Raw genomic sequence first — 23,179 nt, 5'->3', positions numbered from 1 at the left:
GACTCTGCTTGAAACAGTAGCCAAAGAAAATGAACCACTGAACTCTGGCAACAGAACTAAGGTTTTCCAGTTTGGTTGAGGGAGGGGATACCGGGGGGGGGGGGGGGGTGTCAGACCCAAGTGACACAATAGTCGTGGAGGGTCATAGGCACTTTTTTGGGGGTCACACCCGGCGATGCACAAGGGTTACTCCTGGCTCATGCACTCAGGAATTACTCTTAGAGGTGTTCAGGGGACCATATGGGATGCTGGGAATTGAACCCGGGTTGACTGCATGAAAGGCAAACACCCTACCCACTGTGCTATCACTCCAGCCCCCTCATAGGCACTTTTGTGGTGGTGAAGGTGCAGTAATTTTGACACCAAGACCATAAGTTTCAACACAACTAATCACTTTACTGTAACTATCATGTGCTTTTAAGGATGGGAAAAAAAAAACCACTTTATTTTCAGTAAGTTCTATAAGCAACTTAGGGGTTAAAGGTTGAAGTGGAATGAATGTAATTCTAAAATCCCCAAATGCATAGAACTAAAACCAGAGATGACTGGTATAAAAGTAATATTTTTATGTAAAATTAAAAATATGACTCAGGATTGCCAGGATATTTATCACAAAACACAGAACCTAGCATTCTTATATTCTGTCAATGCATTAAAGGAAAATAGCAAAGAAACCTATCACATATTTAAATATAATAACACATATATATAATGGTCAAGAGAGATAGTACAAAGGGTTAGGGCACTTGTCTTGTATTCCGTCTACCCCCAACCTGGTGCCCCAGAACTCTGTTACTCCAATCTTTTCCAGGAATGATCCCTGAGCACAGAGCCAGAAGCAATCTCTGAACACTGCCAGGTTTGTCCACCCAATTGTTTTAATACATATTTTTTAAAAAAAGGAAATTTATGGGGCTGGAGATACAGTAAAGCAGTTAGAGCACTTGCCTTAAGCATTGCCAAGCTGGCACTGGTCCCCAACACCCCACATGGTTCCTGAAACCCTACCAGGAGTGAGCCCTGTGCAAAGCTAGGAGTAAGTCATGAGCATAACTACATGTGGCCCCTCAAAGAAGCCAATAAATGAAAAGAAAAAAAAACTTAGCTAGGAGTTTTGAGTTTCCTTCAAAGGAAAAGAATTTGGTACTGCTGCAGTTAGTCTGTTCCTTTACTCACTTTCTCCTGGTAGGTGGAATGATTAATAGTTGGGTTTGATTGATAAGCTTGGAAAGAACTGGTGGATGCTTTGACTCAGTTCTGCCAATCTCCTTTGTCCACTGAAATCAGCCTCTGTCCACTGCTATGTCAGGACATGTGCAGAGATATCTTACTCTAGAGTAATATAGACAATTTTGACCATACTTATTGTACAGGCTGGACTGATAGCACAGCGGGTAGGGCGTTTGCTTTGCATGCGGCCAACCCGGGTTCGATTCCTCCACCCCTCTTGGAGAGCCCGGCAAGCTACCAAGCCACCCGCATGGCAGAGCCTGGCAAGCTCCCCATGGCATATTCAATATGCCAAAAACAGTAACAACAAGTCTCACAGTGGAGATGTTACTGCTGGCTGCTCGAGCAAATCAATAAACAATGGGAGGACAGTGCCACAGTGCTTATTGCTACAACCTAGATTTAAGATGCAGCAAGAGGTCTGTTTAACTCTCACATTAAGCTATGTCTTTTCGGCTTGGCTGTTTTCTGTTTGCTTTTGGTTTTTAGGCCAAGTTTACCTGTGCTCAGGGCTTATTCCTGGCTCTGTGATCACCTCCTGGGAGTACTTAGGGAACAATATGGAGTGCCAGAGGTTGAACCCTGGGCAGTCCCATGCAAGTCAAGTGTCCTGCGCATTGTACTACCTCTACACTCTGATTTTCAATAATGAAAAGTGCTGTTTTAGCCTGTAACTATTCCCTATTTATGGGGAATCCCTTGGAAATCAAACTTATGCCTGGCAAGTCTATACCTGGGAACTTTTCCTAAGGGTTTAACCCTGCGCTGGAAATATTCTTGAAAATGCGCACAGGTGCCCAGACCATATTAATAGGTATAATGAAAACTTAACAGAAGTCACCAGTTAAAATCCAGATTACAGAACCACACACACAGGGATATGTATGCTTTTGAAGTACTGTCAGAATGGAAATGATACTAAAACAAATCCCAAACTCCTTTCCATTTCCTGCCTGCCCTGATCCAGATTTCCTCTTCAGAACTCCTTCCACAACTTCTTAGGTATCTCAATTTCCATTGAATTTTTCATTCCCTTTCCTTTCTTTAAAACTTTTTGACTGGGACCTCCCAAGCAGTGCTGGGGGTGAGGGTTGACCAAGGCCATTTGGAGAAATACTCAGCTTTGCGGGCCCGAGCACTGAGAGCTCCAGCCATGGGATGTTGAGGTGCTCAGTTAGGTCCTGCTGGGGGACACAGGGCCACACCGGAAGTCCAGGAGAGCCAAGCAGAGCTTGGGCTTAACCTCCGAAAAGGCATCCAGCTTTGTGAGCTCTCTCCCTGGCCCCTCTTTCCATTCCACGAAAAGGCCAAGCTCCCGTATTCCAGTTTTCTATTGTACCATTTGTGTTTCCACTGCAATGCCAACTCCTCCAGGGAAATGGACCTGATCACCCCACCCTAGGGACCCTACACCATCACTGTTTCCACACCTCCTTCTCGGATGCTTAACCTTTAATCCTCTCTGACAGTCTTGGTCAATACTGATCTTTCTCCACCCAACAAAACAGAAGTTCCATCAGAGTAGCGACATTTAAGAGGAGCTTAATAAATGTCCATTTTGATGACATGTAAAGATTTAAAATAGGGCTGGAGCGATAGCACAGTGGGTAGGGCATTTGCTTGCATGTGACCAACCCAGGTTCGATTCCCAGCATCCCATATAGTCTTCCGAGAACCGCCAGGAGTAACTCCTGAGTATTGAGCCAGAAGTAACCCCTGTGCATCACTAGGTGGGACCCAAAAAGAAGAAAAAAAGATTTAAAATAACATGACATCATTTTTGAAAGTAAAAATTATACCCAGAATTATAATGCTAAAATTTAAATGTGAAGAAGATCAAGCCAATACTAAAAGCCATAAAGGCAGGACACTCTCCACAGAGAGAGATGGTGATGGAGAGGTGGGAGTTGATGCCACCCCCCTTTGCCCAGAGCCACAGTGCTTCTTCTCAACTTGTGAGACCAAGTAGCCATCCAAGTTTTTTCTTTTTTTTCTTCTTTAAATGGGTTTTATGGCTTTAAAATTTCTAAAAAGTGTACGTTTTCATCAGTGTGAATGCCTGATGTTAGCTGCAGGGAAGAGGAAAGTCAATTTGGGTATAAACCACAAAAGGGCACAGACTATGAATGGGGGATTGGAAGAAGAGACTTAGGCTCCCAAACAGCAACATGTTCCTAAAATATTCCTAAAATAAATGCATGGTGGATAGTCAAATGCTGCTGGAAAATAAAGCAAAACCAAACCAAAAATAAAGAAGCCAAAGTTTATTCACAGGTATAATCCAAATTAGCAGCTTTAAAATGGGTATTTCCAATTGAAATGAAACTAAAGCTCAGTTGGGCATACCTGGCCAGAGTCTCCAGTACAATACTCAGTAATGTCACACCCATTCACAGCATCCCGACAATCATACCCTCGTGGCTGAAACTGTAAACAGAAATTCAGTATTAGAAGCTAATATCACTATTTTAAAGAGTATTCTAATATTCACCAACAACACTTACATACTCTCATAACCATTATTGAGGTCATTTTCAATTTAGCAAGAGAGTCGAAAAATAGAGTCAAGGCCTAAATCAACGATGCCATTGAAAGTTTAGACTTCAAACCCGTTGTCTCAGAGCACAAAATTCAGAAAACAATATGATGGCAATTCTATGAAGACAAAATGCTGGTGTGGCTGAAGACAAAAGAGCAAAAGGCTAACATAGGAGCATTCAGCTCCCTTGATGACTGATATGCACACTCTGTCTTCACTAATTTACTTATAACTTGAATAGTCACCTTATTTAGCTAAATATGCACAATCAGATTTAATAAAGTCCTGTGAATTCATGGACGCCATGAGTTTCTCCTTACTACAAAGTATTTTGCTTAGCTGGTAAGGCGGTCTGTAAAAGGTAAAGTAAAAAGAACCTGGTTCAGTCCCTGGCACCACACTGGTCCCTTGAGCACCACCAGCAGTGATCCTCGAGCACAGAGTCAGGAGAAAGCCCTGAGCACTGCTGGGTGTGGCCCGCTCCCCTTAAAATAGATGGATGAAAAAGTCCTTGACCTTCAAGCAATTTATAATTTGGTAAGGAAAATAAAGCAAGTAGAAACTGAGCTAGAATCTTCTTGAATAACATAGGATATAAAGCTGCTTTGTACTGAATAAAATTACAAAATCATGTAGCTGTTTTCATCATAAGAATGAATACAGGATTCAGAGAGAAAGGTTTAAAAGATGCCTTAAAATATTACATACTATACATAGAAGTAACTATATATCCACATGCATATAAAGTTTTTTGCATTAGCACACATAAATGCATACATATATATATTACTTATCATACTTTCTTAACTTTAGAGAGGATTTTAAAAGTCAAATATGCAAATATGAGTTCTAGCTTTCATGCTCAAGAGACCAAAATAAATTAGGGTACATTTTAGAGAAATGTATTTTTATAAGGCTATATTATTTCAAATACTAGGCATTTGTCCTACACAGCCATTCACTTTGGTTTTTGTCTCCCTGAGCGGGACAAGGCTCAGTGTTTATTTTGAAGGTTGATATTAAAATTTTAGTAGAGTTGTGACCCATCCATTTGGAGATTTATTGAGTTGTCAAAATTGCCAGGCTCATATGCACTGTTGACAACCAACACATTTTTAGACAAGCTCTACAAATGTGAAAAGAATATATTTCAATCTCTGGGTAATATATCCAGGAAAAGAAAAGGCAGATGAAACTGTCAGGAAACTCACAAGACAAGATGTGCTGTTACAGCAAGGCCCGTCACTGCAGTGGGCGCCGTTGGAGAGAGAACACTTCTTACAGCACAAGCCATAGCATTCCTAGAAAAAAGACTGTGTGAGTAAGTGATCCACCCTATCTGCTGGTCATTCACATTGTCTCCACATATAACACATGCCTAATCCAGAAGAGGTGACTTAGATGACAGTAAGCAACTCCGTTAAGAGTTAATCACATTCTGCTAAGGCAGATTCTTTCTACCATATTTCTCTACTTATTTATTTTCCATGAAAGGGTTTATCCATCAAAATATCAGCTTATTTCTCAGCAGGCACCATTATACGCTTAATATTTATCATTTTCTAAGTACAAAAATAATACACAACCCAAAAATAATGTGCGTGGCTTCAGAAAGCTTGTCTGAGATAGTGATGAGCTATGCATTGTTTTTAAGATAGTGAATTGGTGCAAGTTCCATGGTTCAGTGGTACAGCTCAAGCCTCACAAAGCTGAGGCCCTGGGTTCAGTTCTTGGGACCAGAAAGTTTTCAAATAGGGAATTTGACTAGATGAACTTATTAGCTTTTTTCAAATAGGGAAATGAGACATGGTTACTACTCATTGCATTTAAGCTAGAATTAAGCAGCAGTAAAAGATCAGAAAAGTAGGCAGTAAAACCACAATGAATTATCATGCAGGCTTCTCACTCATGTTATTCTGGTTGGCTGTGGGTAGGAGCTGAGCTGAAGGTAGAAAAGATCTCTTATACCCACCACGTGGAAACCACAATCACATTCCTCGCCAGCTTCTACATATCCATTTCCACATTCTGTGGGTTCAAATAGCTGGAAAAGAGTTTGGAGAGAAATGAAAGAATGTTTTAACTCATAGTGGAAAAATCAATAGATTAATGAGGCCACATACGTGGTCTTATAATCAGTTCTCCTGTGATATTCCTCTGTGATGTATTGGGGCATCTTCTAAGTGATGTCTGTGCAGAAAAGACTGTTCACTTATTAATAACACTTCTAAAACATGTTTTAAATGGGGTAGTGTCTCTTGGAGATTCTCTGGTTGCGGGCTGCATATATAATGCCTACTATTAGAGTTACTTTTATGAGCATAAGCTGTCAAGAGGAATGTATCACTTCTCGTATTCATATTTCTTTTCCAAATCTTCCCTACTAGTGGCTATGAGTTTGCTAATGGAACTAAAATGCATCTGTGACTTATCTCAAGGCAGCCAAGAAGACATCAAAACTATCGAAAACTTAAAAACTCTTCAGTCACAGCCAAATGTAATACATGCAATCGAGTAAATATAAATAAGTTTAGCTTTAAAATATTGGAGATCCACGTCAATCACTCTCACTAAAAAGAAATCCACACTGCCTGAAATACTCTGAATAAGTATGGACACATCTGCATAAACGTGTTTCAGACTTGTGTTCATTAGAAAGACCACTTTCTCAGATAATCTCCCTTCCTGTGCTATAAATTTGCTGTCAGATAAACTATTTCAGCTGTTAAAGCAGTTGGTCATACGTGAGAAATAATCCTATTTCCCATCACCCGAGAAAGATTTTTCTGTGAACCATCACACCTGGGGGAAAAGTGGAATAGCACATTTCCACCCAAGTGTGCAGAGTCACGAACATGAGGGAGGGAAAGACAGGTTAACATGGCCACCCGGATAGAAATATGGCAGCTGGGGAGGTACCCACAGCAGAGAAAAGAGGTCCATAACGGAAAAATATCCCTAAAAATGCATATTTATGTTAATAAAATGCCTTAATAAAAAGTCAGCTTTGATACACATAAACTATTTTATTAGTATCAATAGGGGGTCTTGCAAGGGGGAATGTGAGGTGGGGGCCACATTCCAGCAGTGCTCTGGGTTTACTCCTGATTCTGTGCATTACAGTCACTGCCAACGATGTTCAGAGGACAATATTCGGTGCTGGGGACTGAACCATAGTTGGCCCTGTGCAAGGCAAGCACGTTAATTCCTATACTCTCCCAAAGGGTCTTTTTTTTTTAAAAAAACAAATATATCTAATATGCAATTAAAATTTTTTTCCTAGGTATTAACTTTTAAACTTGAAGGTATGTATAGTTCTCTTTTTAGTTTCAAATTTATCAGAACTTTTTTTTTTTCTAGTCTCAGGCAATTTCAGATCCTAATGATGGGTCCTTACACACATACTAAGGGCCTTAACCTTTCCCAAAGACTCAGCATTACATCCTAAGGCACAATGCTTATAATTAGTTGGTGAATGATAGGGCAGTTCAAATTAGCCACGTACAATTCAAAATTGCTAGAAACTCAGATTATTACTCATTTCACCCTTTTAAAATACTCTGAAGCTTTCGAATTTTTACTGTGCTGGATCAACGCCATGAAAAGCAGGTAGCTCTGTTTAATGGTGCAGGTCACTCTAAAATTCCCGTTTCCTTCTCTTTAGCCTTAGTGAGATTTCATAGAGATGTCAGACATCCAACATTTCTCCTCAGACGACAGCAGTCACAGTTATCTGCATCAGGCAGGATTTTTTTCCTTCAAGCTAACATGATTGCAACTGCTCTCTCAATTTACAGTCTTAAAGGGTTGGTACAGCAAAGAAAACATATTTAACTTTTGAGGCAGTATTTTAAAAGGAAACATGAAATATGCAATGTTCAATTCTGATGGCATTCTCTAAACTAAGCAATGATCTTGTATTTTTGCCTGTTGGGCAACTTCCGTCTTCATGCTAAACAGGTCACTTGGCCCTAATCCAAACAGCTTCACTGTTCGGGGAGTTGGGGAATTTTGACTTTGTTGGATTTTTAAAATATCAGATACATGTATGTCCTGTAATAGTCCCAAGAGACCTGGTATATACTTTGTAATTAAACACATTAATATTTCTGAAGTAAGACTTAGAGATTTATATTATGGGGGATAAATAAAGATTTTCGGCTCAGACATGCAATGCGTTTTCCGCACCTCATGAAAATTCACTTCCAAAATACAGAGCTTTATTAATAAATAAATCGTGAATAAAAGATTGACAGTTTTGGCCACTTTCTTTGCTACCTGACCTTAGTAATGTTTCCTGTCTGGGAAAAGATGGCTCTCCTCCTCAAAAAAATTAGAAGAATCGGTAAATTATTAAGTGAGAGATGAGAGGTCCAGGGAAAATGAAATTGTTTTTTCAGAGACGGGCGAAAATTATGTTTCATAATATAACTCATTATCTCTTAGTAATAGATGAAAGCTAAAACAACTAACAAAAAAATCTCCTAGGCAATCTAATTATAGGGGTTACGGGAGGGGTTCAATCTGCAGCTAGCACTGAAGACCAGAGACTCCAAAGAGAAAAAACAATAGCTTTGCATTTGTGCATATATGATATCTTTTCATGATAAATCCTTTTGCAATTAAATATTAATCATACTGATAAGAAACCCAATTATCTGACATTTGGCACTTTGATTAAAAACAAAGAGGCTGAGAAACAATGACATTTTCTGAATTACTAACCTTCGTCGGCCTGTTGAAAAGACAGGCTCCACCCCCTCTCTGTAAAAAGTCTCTATATTCCAAAATGCTGCACTTTGAGAATTTTCGGGAATGGGATACCCTGAGGAAATAAAGAATCAATTATGCAATTAATTTACCAAAAGCAGTCAGCAAAGAAGAACATTAAAATCCTTGAATTAGAACAAAGTGTTCACTCTGGATCCATATGATTCTATACAAAATTTGATAAGGCAGCTATTCTCAAATTGTCAAATAATAAATATTTATGTCAGTTGAAATAGAAATTCAAAGAAACTCTCACATTTGGAGACTAGTTTACAATCTCCTCAGCAGTCAAGGACTTTCAAATTCATGCATAAAGAGTTTTTGAAAGCTCATCACCCAAATTCTCCATCTAAGCTGTAATTTTTTTTTGTTTTGGGGTCACAGACAACAGTGCTCAGGGATTACTCTGGGTGAGGTTCAGGGAGGGGACCATGTGGGGTGCCAGGAATCAAACCCAGGTAGCTGCGTGAAAATCAACATCTTATTCAGTGTACTATCACTCTAGCCCCCTAAATTGTGTTTTAAATGTGGTCTTTCTTATTAGCTGTGTCTCAGGAAAGGCAAGCATTTACATGAGAACCTACTAGATTTCATGTAGGAGAAAAGAATTGGAGATTATAAATGCAGTTTTCAGTGATTTAATTCAGATGGACAATATATACATACATATGTATTTAATGTATCTACTCAAAACCAAAATTGAATCGATGAAAGCATACATGAAAGCAAACATGTATATATACTGGTGCAGGGATGGGTATTCGATCATTGTATAACTGAAACCCAAGCACAAAAATTTGTAAGCCTACAACTGTACCTCATGGTGTTTCACTAATAAAAATTTAAGGAAAAAAATCCCATGTATATATATGTGTGTATGTGTGTGTGTGTGTGTGTGTGTGTGTGTGTGTGTAGTTCTTTATTCTCAACTTCAAGTACCATTTGATTATAATCATATTTGGAAGGAGTATAATATGTAGGAATATAATCTCAGTGATTTATCTAGCCAGATTATTATCTCTGTTATGTATACATGGAAACACCATTTGTATTTCAAGATTAAATGAATTACACATACTGATCCCTTGAGCCTATATGTATCAGAACTTGATTTGGGAGGATGGCTTTTTATTCTAGGATATAATCTAATCATTTGAAGTACTGATACTTGAGATGGTACACGAAAGTAGGTAAACTCCGTCACAGTTGACAGTAATTCCATACAAGAAAGACATTAAGATGTGTTTTGAGAAAACATATAAACTCTTTATGGTTTTTATCATTTAGAAACGGAAAGTTCTACACAAGATCTGAGTGTTAAAAGTAGGTAAGGAATATTCTTGATAAGCTTTCGGCATCAATATTGCAAACCACAATGCCCAAAAGGGGGGGGGGGAGAGAGAGAGAGAGAGAGAAGCACCTGCCATAGAGTCAAGCAGGGGATGGGGGATAGGGGGTTGATTGGTAGGGTACCTGGGGACACTGGTGCTGGGAAATGTACACTGGTGGAGGGATGAGTGTTGGAATGCTGTATGACTGAAATCTAATCATGAACAGCTTTGTAAGGTTCTACCTCACAGTAATTCAATTAAAAAATTTTTTAAAAAGGGTGGGGAGCTGGAGTGATAGTTCAGCGGGTAGGGTGTTTGCCTTGCATGCAGACAACCCTGGTTCGATTTCCAGCATCCCATATGGCCCCCTGAACACTGCCAGGAGTGACTCAAAAAGAAAAACACAACAACAACAACCAAAAAAACCCACAAAAAACAAAAACAAAAAAAGAAAGAACCCAATGAGGGGGGAAAAAAAAAGAAACTGAAAGTTGGGAAGACATACGATAATGCTTTTACCTCCCTGGGTAGTCCTCAAAATAAGCTTGTTTAAGCCATGCTGCTACTAAATGAGGGTACAACCATTAAAAGAGACCATGAACAAGTTCCTAATTTAAACTCTATTTCTGGACCTGGGTTCTAGAGCACTTTGTGGCAGAGTTAAGAAGAGATTCTGTGAGACTCTGGATACTTTACAGTGAAAAGCTGTGAGCTGAGCAGTTACATGGCAGGGATAAAGGAAGACAGAGAGATGGTGGGTGAGGAAATTCCCTCTCCTTCTGTCCCAGGCACTGTCTCTGGAACAATGTTCCTAAGCTTTGTCCCGAAGAGTAACACAGCACTGAGGTGCCCAGTTCAGCCTCCCGGTATCCAGAAAAAGAGAGGAGAACAATGAGGAAATGGTTCAAATATCTATCAGTGGAAGACTTCCTAACTAAAACACAGTGAAACTGACTTAGTAAGAATATTAAAAATTGCGTTGATTATACAAACAGCACACATGATTTTTTTTACAGTAACCACATCTATTTACAGATTCCTTCAACTACAAATTGATGACTCAATTGATTTTCACCAATGGCTTCAGGTAGACAACCAGCTTTTATTCTAAGTGCACTAAAAAATTAATGCCTCCACTATACTTAGCAGCACTTAATAATCCGCTTCAAGAGTTAATCATGGTTACTCTCGGTGACTCTTTTCACCAACATTAAATAAAAAATTAAAAAACATAGTGATTCAGTTCTTTCATTGTTAAAAGATCAGGTAATTCATTATTAAGTCTCTACTAAGAGCTTCGCATAAACAAGCAGCGCCTAAGCGAACGTGCGAGCTGCGTTGCAGTGTTCTCAAAGGGTAGAGGGTGAAGGTTCTGGATGAGCGAGAGTTACCCTGTCTCCTCCATGATGCAGCCGCCCCACGACTCCGTGCAGTCACATTCTGGTCCAGCCAAATAAGAAAGACAACAGGAGAAGATAGGGAGAAACAAAAGTTACATCCTTGATTTGCATTGCAGCTCCCGTAATAGCCCATTCCCAACTCTGTGTCAATTAGTACAGAATATGAAATCTTGCTGAGCAAAATTAATTCCTTTTTCTCCCATTTTTTGATTTTTTTTTTTGTTTGTTTGTGTGGGGACCACACCCGACGATGCTCAGCAGTTACTCCTGACTCTGAACTGAGGAATTACTCCTGGAGGTGCTCGGGAGATTATATGGGATGCCAGGGATTGAACCTGGGCCAGGTGCATGAAAAGCAAGCACCCTACCCGCTGTACTAACTCTCCAAATCAACTTCTTTTAAATCAGTATTTAGCCTTTCCAAAACAATAGTCTGTGAGAACAAAAATGTCGCTTCTAAAAAATAAGGAAGTAAATAAAATTTCAAAATAAATAAAATGTTGCATCTAGGTTTCTGCTGACCCTGGTGGTAGGTTTGGAGAGGGAAAGATGTTTGCATGACCCTCTGTTGGTAAACGTTTTGTAAACCTTGGTAATTATACTGCCAAAAAAAAAAAAGTTGCCCCTTGGAGTTTTTATAACTCCAAGAATTCAATTAAGTTTCTAGTTCCATCGGGTAATGGAAAGGTAATAGAAGTCTGAGCGCTCTGACAAGGGAGAACCAGCATCAAGCATCTTAGCATCTTCCTGGGTCTCAATGATTCCATCCCGAGGAATACCTGGGGGTTGGTTCCAGGTGCAGGAGCATGTGGGAGACCTTGTGTTTGCCACCTGGCACGCTGGGTGTATCTCTGGTGACTACCATGCACCTCCCGGGAGGTTGAGAACCCCTGGGAGTAACCTTTTGTTAAAAAAAAAAAAAGAGAGACTAGAATAAAAAGAACATGAGGAATTCCTCTGGGCTGGGGGGGGGTTGCTCCGGGTGGCATAAGCCTCCCACTAGAGGGCGCTCCTTACACTTCCTTCTAACCGCAGAGTTCTGCAGCTTGGAACAAATGACCCCAGCGAGCCGGCGTTCTGCGGACACAGGTATTGGACCATGGAGAAGAGAAGGGCCAGGGTCTGGGCAGAGACCTAAGGATACTGTGCTAAGGGATTCGGCCAAAAAGAGAAATCTGAAATATAGAGTAAATAAATGCATTCCATTGTAAAAGTAGACTGGGACTCAGATGTGATGCGTTATTCCTTCCATTTCCCCGTTATTCGCTTTTTTCTACTATAAAGACATTTTGTAAAGAAAGACTTTCAAATGATTTTTTTTAAAATTCAGACCGGATAAACTACATGCTGAAGCAATCCATAGAGGAATAAGGAGTTTGGGCAAGGCAGGAACTCTGTCCATAGTCGAAATAAGCCGTGTTTCTCACTGGAGTCCATCCTCCACCTCTGTGACTCTTTCAGCTGATCTCACATTGGCATCTGGCCAGCTGCAGGGTTTTACAGAAGGTCAGACACCTGGCCCTCCCTACTCCTTTATGATTACAGAGCATCTGTGGTGGCTGATGAAAGCCCTAAGACTGCCCTTAATGTGCACTGTGTTTTCTTGGGAAAAGCAAAAGTCTCTGAGCAAGATATTAATAAAACCTTATTAGACAGATTGGTCCAATGCCACCAGACTTAATAAGCTCATGAACTGAAGCTTAATATGGCCATAAAGGGAATCAGAAAGCCCCTGGATATCTCTTTTGTTCCCAGTTTCCATAGTTTTGCATTCATGACAATTATCTGATAGTAGTTAAAGATGTTAAAAAAAAATCTTTATTGGTTAATGTTAAGGTGGATATTTCTGTTCCTTTCTGTCTCTGGGAAAGGTCCAGGTGGGTTGGGAGGTCTTTCTCCTAATATCTGGCGTTCTCCACAGAGGAGAGCAGTATGTGGCCTTTTTACTTGTAATTCCTAGTTAAGAGGAATATCTGAGCAAACCCCTCAGTCTATCTATCCACAGGATTCCATACTGACTTGAGTCCTGAGCCCTACTGCTGTGTCCCATGAAAAATGTATTAGGAATCACTGTATTTTACTATTGTACTGGCATAAAGAGGAACATTAATAAAGGTTGGAGTTTATCCTGACTTTAAAGGAAATAAATTTTGTCATGAATACTCGAAAGCAAGTGAGCCGGAAACACTCTGCTACTAGACCTCGGCTCAGACTTTCCATCCACCTGATCAACATGCAGAATAACACCACGTAGTCACTGGCTATATCTGCTTGGTGGATGGGACCCCAGGCCTGATTGTACCCCCTTGGACCTGTGTGCTCACGGAGGGGAGTGCTACCCACTTCCACCTCCCGCCTCCAGCTCAGACTTCTCTCACTTTTCTGGAGAGACTAGTAGGTAAGTTTACAAGTAGACAGGCAGGCAAGCTCAGAGCTTAAGAACGCCTTATTCACATTCGACCTAGCTGATTCCAATCTAAGTGTAATAGCATCAAGCTTATAAGGGACTCTCACCTGGCATCTTGTGTCCACACCCCAACATTCTACAAAAGAGCTGGTCACACTCTAAGAAGTGAGTATGATTTTATACATTTTTGAAAGAGGCATTTCTATACCCTAAACAGATTAGCAATCCCATAAAATATCTCCTTTTATGATCCTTTCAAAAACTATGTTTTTTTTTTGCTTTTTGGGTCACACCTGGCAATGCACAAGGGTTACTCCTGGCTCTGCACTCAGGAGTTACTCCTGGCGGTGCTCCGGAGACCATATGGGATGCTGGGAATCGAACCTGGGTCAGCTACATACAAGGCAAATGCCCTACCCGCTGTGCTATCTCTCCAGCCCCAAAACATTTTTTTCTTTATTGAGGTTTTATCATCCTCTGGGAGGACAGAGATATTCCACACTCATGTTCTAAAGGTGGAGGAACAAGAACATGCATCATACAGACAGACAGACAGGCGCATGCATCTGAGAAGGTCAGGGTTAAGTTACATACTTAACTTTCTGCTAGAAGGTTCCCATTGGATTCCAAGGTTTTGAGCCAGGCTCTGTGATAGCACTTGTGCCACTGCCATTGGAACACCATACTGGTTTTCAGAGTTGAATGAATGTGGGAAACATTTGAGAGAATGCACAAAGCTAGTTATTATTCTTATTTATCGCCACATATCACCTTCAGCCCAGTCTTATAGCAACACACGATGTCTATCCTTTAGTACTTTTTCCTTGCAATGGGGCCCCAGAAGCAGAAAGCCACTCTTACTATGTGGCTCTCTTAGGACTTGGCGCTCTCACATGGAAACTTGAAATATTATCCGTGCCCCAATTGAACTCACACCAAACCAAGAGTAAATTCCACTGGCTACCAACTCATCATCTTCCCTGAAGGATGGCGGTTGCGGTAACCCTAGTAAAACCCTGGTGTAACATTCTCTGGTGTGGATGTTGACCAAGCATTTAGATAAAGTCGGTTTAGATTTTTGGATGCTATTTGCTCATTGTTTTTAAGAATTTTCTTTTGAAAAAGTAAGGTATCAAATCCAAACAATGAGGTTAAACAAATGTTTGCTCCAGTGAATTTTACAGCTAGCTAGGTAAAGGCATAAAGGTGAAAATTTTACATAAGGAGAAAACAAAGATACTGATGGAACAGAATCATAAACTGATTTAAATGAGTTAAGAGCAATCCTCTTGTGAGCATTACGATTTTAAAAAGTTATGAGGGAAGGATAACATATAAAACTTATGAATGGTGGTTTAAAAAATTCTCTGGGACAAAGTTGGGCATATATTTTCCCAACAAATGTAGAAAATTCTATGGAATCTTCTGTATAAAGTAAACTTTATGGAAAGAAAAATGAAAAAAAAAACTTTTTTTAACAACAACAATCACTTTAAGTTCTATTTACTCATAGAAACCACTCACACTCTATCTTGATGTTATTATTATTCTAAACAAGTTTGAGAAAGAAATAAATACGCCACAGGGAGGGAAGGGGGCAGATGCCCAAAAAAAAGGTGTCTATGAAGTAAACTGATGAAATGTACCTCGTTCACACCAACTCCCCGTGTGCGGGAACAGATGCCTCCGAAGTAACTCAGACTGCTCCTCTTATAGTGGAATGTCACACGCCTTTAGAAATAAAAACGCTGTTAGGAAAGTGAAGCAGTGACCATCCCATAAGCCTGATAAAGCATGTCTGCACTCCGGAGCATTCCAGCCCCCATGTCACTGTCGTCCAAGAAATCAAAAATTTGAAGCCAAGTACTTGACCTAAAGGGTATCACAAACAGCTTGAAATCATGTTATCTGAGAGTCTTAGCTGAGCAAAGTCTGAGCATCATCGCTCAGGAATCAAGGACATAAAGTTAAACAGCCTTTGGCTCTTTATTTCTTTTTCCCAGAGAGCATCTACCGGTTACATAAGGTTGGCTGCTATCAATTCCTAAGTAAAGGCTGGCAGTGAAAGACAGAGCAAAGGTCTCTGAGAGAAAAGGCAGGAGGAATTTGATGAAAGTCAGGACACTGTCTCAGAGAACAGTTTAGAGACAGCATTCATACGAACAAGGGACAATTTATTTTATCAAATGAAAGCATAGCACCTTTTTTCCTTCGTGAAAAAAAAATCTCCATTTTTTTTTTTAGTCACTAGCTCATTTCAGAAAATTCTAGTTTCTTATGAGGTCCTTGAGTAACCCCAATTTGCTGACTACAGCCCTCCCTGGCACAAAAAGTTACCAAAAAAAATAGTACTGAAGGTCATTGAGGGGAGCATTCCTTATCTTGCTTGGGTTGGTAATGTCAACAGAAAAAAATATATATATATTTGGAACTCATTTATTGGAATACTCAACACATTAGTATTTCCCCAATCACCAACTTGACCTCAATAAAAACATTCTTCAGGTCACTGTCCTCCCATTGCTCAAGTGGGCACCGGTAACGTCTCCATTGTGAGACTTGTTACTATTTTTGGTATATCCAATATGCATTGGGAGCTTGCCAGGCTCTGCTTTCTGCCCTGCGGGCAGGATACTCTCAGAGAGTAGCTTGCCGGGCTCTCAGAGAGAGATGGAGAAATTGAACCCAGGCCGGCCGCGTGCAAAGCAAACGCCCTACCCGCTGTGCTATCGCTCCAGCCCATTCTTCAAGTACACCAACGAAACCCCAAAGCAAGCCCGGATCCCGGAACCTACGAAATGAGATGCACGGCGTCCGCGTGCTGCTTGATGCGTTGCCGGTACTTGGAGAACTCGTGGAGCATCTGCATGGGGTTGGTGGTGATGTCGATGTGGTCCTTCTCCGTCCAGGTCTCCACCGCAACCAGGACCACCCTGGTATTGAGCTGCTCCTTGTAAATCTGGGGGATACAGAGCAGGAGGAAGACACTGGTTCAAACATGCAAGACCAGCGGATAATGTCGGTGTGAGGAAAGAAGGGGTGGTGAGAGGGAAGCAAAGGTCATAATTAACTTAGCACCCAAACTCTGCATGTACTTTCTCTTTACCTGGGGCGATCCTACAAGGTGACTTTGCCTCAGCAAGGCCTGCTGGGTTATCTCACTCCCAGACCAGCACATTCAGTGGCCTGGCACTGCACCTAAGGATGGGTAGGGGGGATGTCAAGATTCTAAAGCGGGGAGAAAAATCCAAAACTGGGTCCAGGAAGCATCTCTCTTATAAAAGTCTAAGAATATGTGAGTGGGCCCTACATTGTGGACTCTGAGTGGGTCCATGACGATTCCAGCAGTTCCTGCAGGACTGGAGTGGATCAATGCGTCCTGGGCAGGTACTCACTATACGGGTGGCCTGCTCTTGGAGGCTTTGTCCTGAAAAAAAAACTCAAAGGATACCTGGAGAGAATCTGGCCCAAATCGGAGGCCCAGAGAGGGACAGATTTAGGTAGCAAATCTTTCCTTCACCACAGGGTGGCAGCACGGACAATTGTTCAATCCCATCTTCCTGCTCTTCCCCTACTTGAGGTCTAAAAGCGCTAATGCACACAAATAACTTAATGAATGCCGTCATTCTGTCCTGTTTTCGAGCTAATTAAGAAAAATAATGAATCATCTCTGAACACACTGAAAAAAAAAAGAAAATATCAGCATGCCTAAATCAACCTGAAGCGCTAATGGTTTTGCAATACGGAAAGAAATAATATATTGTTGGGTTTCAAAACAGATGGTCCCCATTGGAGACGATAACCCAGAATAAAAAGTTGCACACTGCAAAATGTGCTTCTTTTCAATCATGGTGAAATGGTTGGCATGAAGATGGGTATGCTGAATATTTACTTTTCTACCTTGATGTCCAGTGCTTCAGAGAAAACTATCTCAATACATAAAATTAGAGAAAATTAAGAAACTAGGTGTAAACTGATTTTCAGAATTTTAGTCCTAACTGTCTCACACTCTGCTCACGCTCACACCCATAGCATGTTTTGGCTCTTCTAGCCCACTAAGCATTATATCCGGGAAGTATTAGCATGACATGAACTTCAGGGCTACTTGAAATCAGAAAAGAAAATAATTTGGTAGTGGAGGAAGGAAATTAGACACAACAATTTGCACGAAGTTTTTCTAGTTAAGCAGGAATATGCAATAGGCATCAAATATTTGTAGCTAACAAAATAGTATGGTACATTAGAATGCTATGTATCCTATGTATTTAATTTTTAGGACTAGTGAAACACAAATGCTTTATTGAAGCCTAAAAAATAATATTTGTAGATGAGAAATTCCTTAGAGTACAGACAAAGGGAAAAAATCATGATATCGCTTTCTAGGACTTACAAAATGACAGGGAAAATATTAACACAAAAGAGTTTTGGTTAGAAGTCTTTGTAGGAAGATATAGTTTTTTAATATTTCAAATTACATAAGAAAGCCTTAATTGTCTATCAAAAAATAAAGCCTGACGCATTCCACTTCACTAGCAATGTAAGTTTGAGGATTTAAGATTTGTATATTTTTCCTGTATTCTTCAAATAAGTTCTATCTCATTCTCCTAGTGTAAATTTCAGACAATGCCAGCTCATATATTTAATACAATTATTAGTTATGTTATATGTTAACAACAATAAGCAGAGCTAGTTATTATTTAGAGAATCAATTGTGAAAAGTAACTTTTGCTCCTTTAGGTAATGAGTTTTCTCCAAGGATACTTTTTGTCTTTTATAAGCTCTGATTTGACAACAAGATTTAAATATCACTTAGAAGCCATGCTGATACAGCTTTGGAATTCCAGGAATAATTCAATCATTTCCTCTAAAACACTGATAACACTGCTCTTTATATTACATGTAATAATTTTGAAAGCCAATTCTTACAAAATTCCTTTACCAGCGGAGATAAAGGAGGGAGACACTTTTTCACTCTTGTTCAAGAAAAAAAATTAAAGCGAAAAGTAGGTAAACATAACTATAAACTATTCTATCCTTGAAAACTAGGTTCAGAAAAGAAAGGGAACACTTACAGAATCCACAAGGTTGACCACAGACTTTGCAAAATTGTTGGTGTGTGCATGAGATGAGCGATACTTCTTGTACTAGGAAGAAAGATATGTCAGTCACTGCCAAGTCATTATCTCATGGTAAATTTCAAAATTCTGGAGAAATAAAAATCTCAAAGTGTTAGTAGAACTGGACACTACATATGTAAAGTTTTGTTTCATGCCCTGTTGATAGGATGATGTTCTTGCTTCATTTCTGTTAGCAAAATTCTATGTAAGATATAACTATGTTCTGAGTAATAGAAGGAGTAAAGAGAAATCTGTATGAGAAGCTTTAAATTCAAAATACAAAGTTTTAAATTCAGTCCTAATTCTAAATATACCTTCCATTTGTCCTTCCTCCCCAATAAGACCACCTTTCCCAGTCTATAAAGGCTTAAATCAAGAAATTTTGTCCCAAATGAACAACCTTACTCACTTTAAACTCAAGATTACACATGGATCAAGGAAATTTCTTAGGCACTACTTCAGACGGATTATGGAATGCATTTATCATATATTTTATATTGTTTCAGAAGAATGTCTTCTAGGCAAAGACTTTCATCTCCTCAAAATCAGAACACTAAAGACAAAAAAAACTAAAGAACCATAATTGTGCAAGTAGTTTGTTTATAATTTTTTTTATTTAAAAAAAAGTAAGTAAACAGAATGATTATCGAACAACTGGAGTCTCAGCAAAGGAGTACTTTGCTTAGGTCTTCGGAAAGGATCTTTGACAAGTAGTCTTTTTTTTTTTAATGTAGGAATACTGCTATTTATTCAGCCACTGATTAGCTGATTGAATTGGGCATGAACTCCATGAAAAGTAGTCTTTAAAAAAAAGAAAGTAGTCTTAATAATGGGGATCACACCCTCTGCTAACCCATGTGTTATCATTATTTTTAGAACTGAGTAAAAAGTAAAACTGAGAAATCAGATTTGCACCATAAATGTTTTTGTTGTTGTTCTTTGTTTGCTGGCTTGGGGGCCATACCCAGTGATGCTCAAGGACTTACTCCTGGCTTTACACTCGGGAATTTCTCCTGATATACTAGACTGCTGAACTATCTTCCTCAGTCCCGCACCATAAATCTTCAAATTCTTTAAGTATAAGCACTGGATAATATGTCTTTTATAAAAATTGAATATATTTCTACACTGACATTTCTCTTTTCTTCCTGTCCAATTTTATACTTAATATATAGTCACTTTATTGCTTCTTCCTCTCTGCTATCATGTTATTAAACAATGTCTTCCTGTTTATATACCGATCATGATATTTATAACACTAAGCAGTCATCCATTATGATGATCCATAATAGATGTGCCATTGTCGTCGGTAACATCCATTGATTTATAACCACTGGTCTGAATGTTTGTGTACCCCTGATATGTATATGTTGAAATCATAAGCCCAGTAACGATGACACTGGGATACAGGGAGTTTGGTGAGAGCTTCGACAATTAGCTGGAGCCCTCAGAAATGGTATTAGCATGTTATAAAAGAGGGTCTGCAGAGAACCTGAGAACCATCTCTCCTGTGAGGACTGAGAAAGTGTTGCTTATGAGCAGGGAGAGAACCCCTGACAGAATACATCCATGCTTGAGCCCTGCTCTTGGGTTTTTCCACCTGTAGAAGCAGGATAAATGATTTTTGTTGATAAGTTCCAGTATGTGGTGATTTCTCTTAGTAACCCTGACTCAGGTACTATTACTCACACCTATTGTTGCTAGCAGTGTGAATCACACTGGCGTTGATACATAAACCTTACCAAGACTGTTTTCAGGGTCTGGAGAGATAGTACAGCAGGCAGGGCATAAGCCCTGAACATGCTGACTCGAGTTTGATCCCTTGCACCGCATATGAGCCTCCCAGCCCCTTCACAAGTGATCCCTGAGCACAGAGCCAGGAGTAAGCCTGGAGAACTGTTGGTTGTGACCCCCAAATAAAAACAAGACTTTTAACTTTTGTGTGGGGGTGGGCGGAGTTGAATCACACCCAGGGGTACCCAGGATCTATTTCTAGCTTTAGCTTAGGATATCATATGCAGCATTAGAAATCAAATGAGGGTCAGTCACATGCAAGGCCTTAACCCCTGAACTGTCTCTCTAGCCCTGTCTTCTTTCAGAATAAGGTAAAGGTAAAGGTAAAGGCCCTCCCGTTGATCGTCGATTTGCTCGAGCGGGCCCAGTAACGTCTCCATTGGAGACTTTGTTGTTACTGTGTCTGGCATATCGAATACTCTCGGTAGCTTGCCGGGCTCTCCGAGAGGGGCGGAGGAATCGAACTCGGGTCGGCCATGTTGGCCGCTTGTAAGGCGAACGCCCTACCCGCTGTGCTATCGCTCCTGCCCACAGAATAAAATTTCAATATATGCTATAACTAGATCATAAAACATCATATCAACCTAAAACATTTCAGGCATTTTAACAGACTTTAAAAAACTCAGCATTTAAAAAAACATCATCCAGCATCTTTAGTTGCCCAGAAAATTCCACAAGTTGAACATTTTTTAATGTATCTTTAAGAAATGAACCAGATATGTGATTCATAGGAAGCATGTGTACCCTGCACGTATGAGGCCCTGGTTTCGTGTCTGGTACCACAAAAAAGGCAGTAGGTGTCAACATTAAGTGTCTTGAAGGTGACAGAAATATATTGGACCCAGACAAAGGTAAAAGTTGTACAAAACAGTGAAGGGACTAACTCAATTATATACTTGGAACAGTCTTGACATTAAGAAGCATGGCATTAAGAGGCATTTTCATTCAAAAAAAAAAAGGAAAGGGAAAAACATTACTGGCATCTCATGTAAAGCATTACACATACCCACTAACATAAATTTTATTTTGCTTCTGAATTTCTATTTGTTCTTTTAAGAGACTTCTGGATAGTCTAATGATTAACAGAAAATATGAAGTGCAAGTTTTTGAAAAATTAGTAAAATGAAGTTTTTTAAAAAATTGGCCAAAATGTGGTCAATTTTTCATTTATTTTTTAATTTATAATTTATAAGACTGATTGCTTTTAAAAAAATCTCTGGGCTGGAATGATAGTACAACAGGTAGAGAGTTTGCCTTGCATGCGGTCGACCTGGGTTCGATTCCCAGCATCCCATATGGTCCCCTGAGCACCCCCAGGAGTAATTCCTGAGTGCAAAGCCAGGAGTAACCCCTGTGTATCACCAAGTGTTACCCAAAAAGAAAAAAATTCTCTTTTTTTTGGTGAGGTGAGTGACTTGGAGAGGACTGAGAAATAAAGAAGACTTGTTGAAAGAAGACAATATAGGGTGGGCAGCCACAGAGAACCAGGCAGGTTTAAGGCATGCCCAGGAAATAACTCAAATGTGTGAGTGTATGCTTGGCACAGAGGGGGTCTGGTCTGATTTAGATTGCTGCACTGCATGGTCCTCAAGCACTGCAAGGATTAGAGCCCCCAAGGACAAAGACAAGAATAGCACCTAATAACTCCCCAGGATTCCATTGGAAAAAAAAAAAGAAAAGAATAGCACCTGGGTGCCACCAGACAGCCTCCATCTTCCCACCCGCCCAAAGATACCCTACCAAGACTTGCTGATGGTGAGTGGTGGGTGAGGAGGGGATAAAAGGTGAGCAAAGAGAATACTAAAGAGGTTCTCTAGATTTTGCAGCTGAATAGCTGAGAGATGTCAGTGCCACTTAAAATATGAGAACCCCTAGGGGGAGAGAAGTTTGGGACTCAAGAAATAAGAGTATTAATTTAGCAATGCCAGAAGTCCAGGAGCTGGGAGAGAACTCGGAAGGCTGGAACATGCAAGTGCAGACGTGTAAAGGCCCTGAAGATTTCAGAACTACTGGCCCCTGAGCACCAGCCTCCACCATAGTGCTGCTGCCTGGAGACCTGGTGTCCCCCTGCCCCCATACCACTGGGCTAGAGCATCAAAGCATCCAGCCCAGTGCGGCCAGCAGGACTACGAGTTGCTCCAGGCCCCTTGAGCATTATTTGGGATTATCCCCCAACCCGCAAACATAGAAGAAATGTTAAAGGCGCAATGCCTATTTGATATAATGAAATATGGGTGCCACATAAGCAGTTATACAAGTGGAACTCAGGAGGCTGAAGATATGGAGGATTGTTGGGAACAAGGGTTAAGACAGACTAAGGGAAAGGGAAGATGGGGGGAGAGCATGGGACCCCTGAAATCTAAAATGCGGCACTCAGGTAGAAATTTACTAAGGGAACGGAGAGGGGGTTGTCCTATGACTGCTTTGTCTCAGTGTTTTCTACCACCAAATGTACCCATTAAGCTAAACTCCCCACCCCACATCTCCAAAAGAAAACATTTGTCCCACAGTGTAAACTCTTGGACATGCAGAGTTCAAGCAGGTTAGATTAGCAAATAGGGAACTGATGGAAGGAAGAACATTTTCCCTCT

General features: G+C 40.2%; 1 protein-coding gene across 3 annotated transcripts in view; it reads right to left on the bottom strand.

Moving 5' to 3' along the window:
- The window catches only part of ADAM23 (ADAM metallopeptidase domain 23), a 218,689-nt gene that overhangs the window by 40,791 nt on the left and 154,719 nt on the right, over positions 1–23,179 (bottom strand). For all 3 annotated transcript variants that reach the window (XM_056111569.1, XM_056111568.1, XM_056111570.1), the window contains exons 10-18: positions 18,750–18,821; positions 16,473–16,636; positions 15,324–15,408; positions 14,272–14,362; positions 11,262–11,310; positions 8,495–8,594; positions 5,742–5,813; positions 4,981–5,070; positions 3,577–3,657 (exon numbers count right to left, since the gene is read on the bottom strand). In XM_056111569.1, coding sequence (XP_055967544.1) covers positions 3,577–3,657; positions 4,981–5,070; positions 5,742–5,813; positions 8,495–8,594; positions 11,262–11,310; positions 14,272–14,362; positions 15,324–15,408; positions 16,473–16,636; positions 18,750–18,821 — 804 coding nt within the window. The remainder of the gene's footprint in view (positions 1–3,576; positions 3,658–4,980; positions 5,071–5,741; positions 5,814–8,494; positions 8,595–11,261; positions 11,311–14,271; positions 14,363–15,323; positions 15,409–16,472; positions 16,637–18,749; positions 18,822–23,179) is intronic.

The sequence above is a fragment of the Sorex fumeus genome, unplaced genomic scaffold, assembly GCF_029834395.1.
Source record: "Sorex fumeus unplaced genomic scaffold, SorFum_2.1 ptg000014l, whole genome shotgun sequence".
Taxonomy (NCBI): domain Eukaryota; kingdom Metazoa; phylum Chordata; class Mammalia; order Eulipotyphla; family Soricidae; genus Sorex; species Sorex fumeus.
This window is presented reverse-complemented; position numbering and strand designations above follow the sequence as displayed.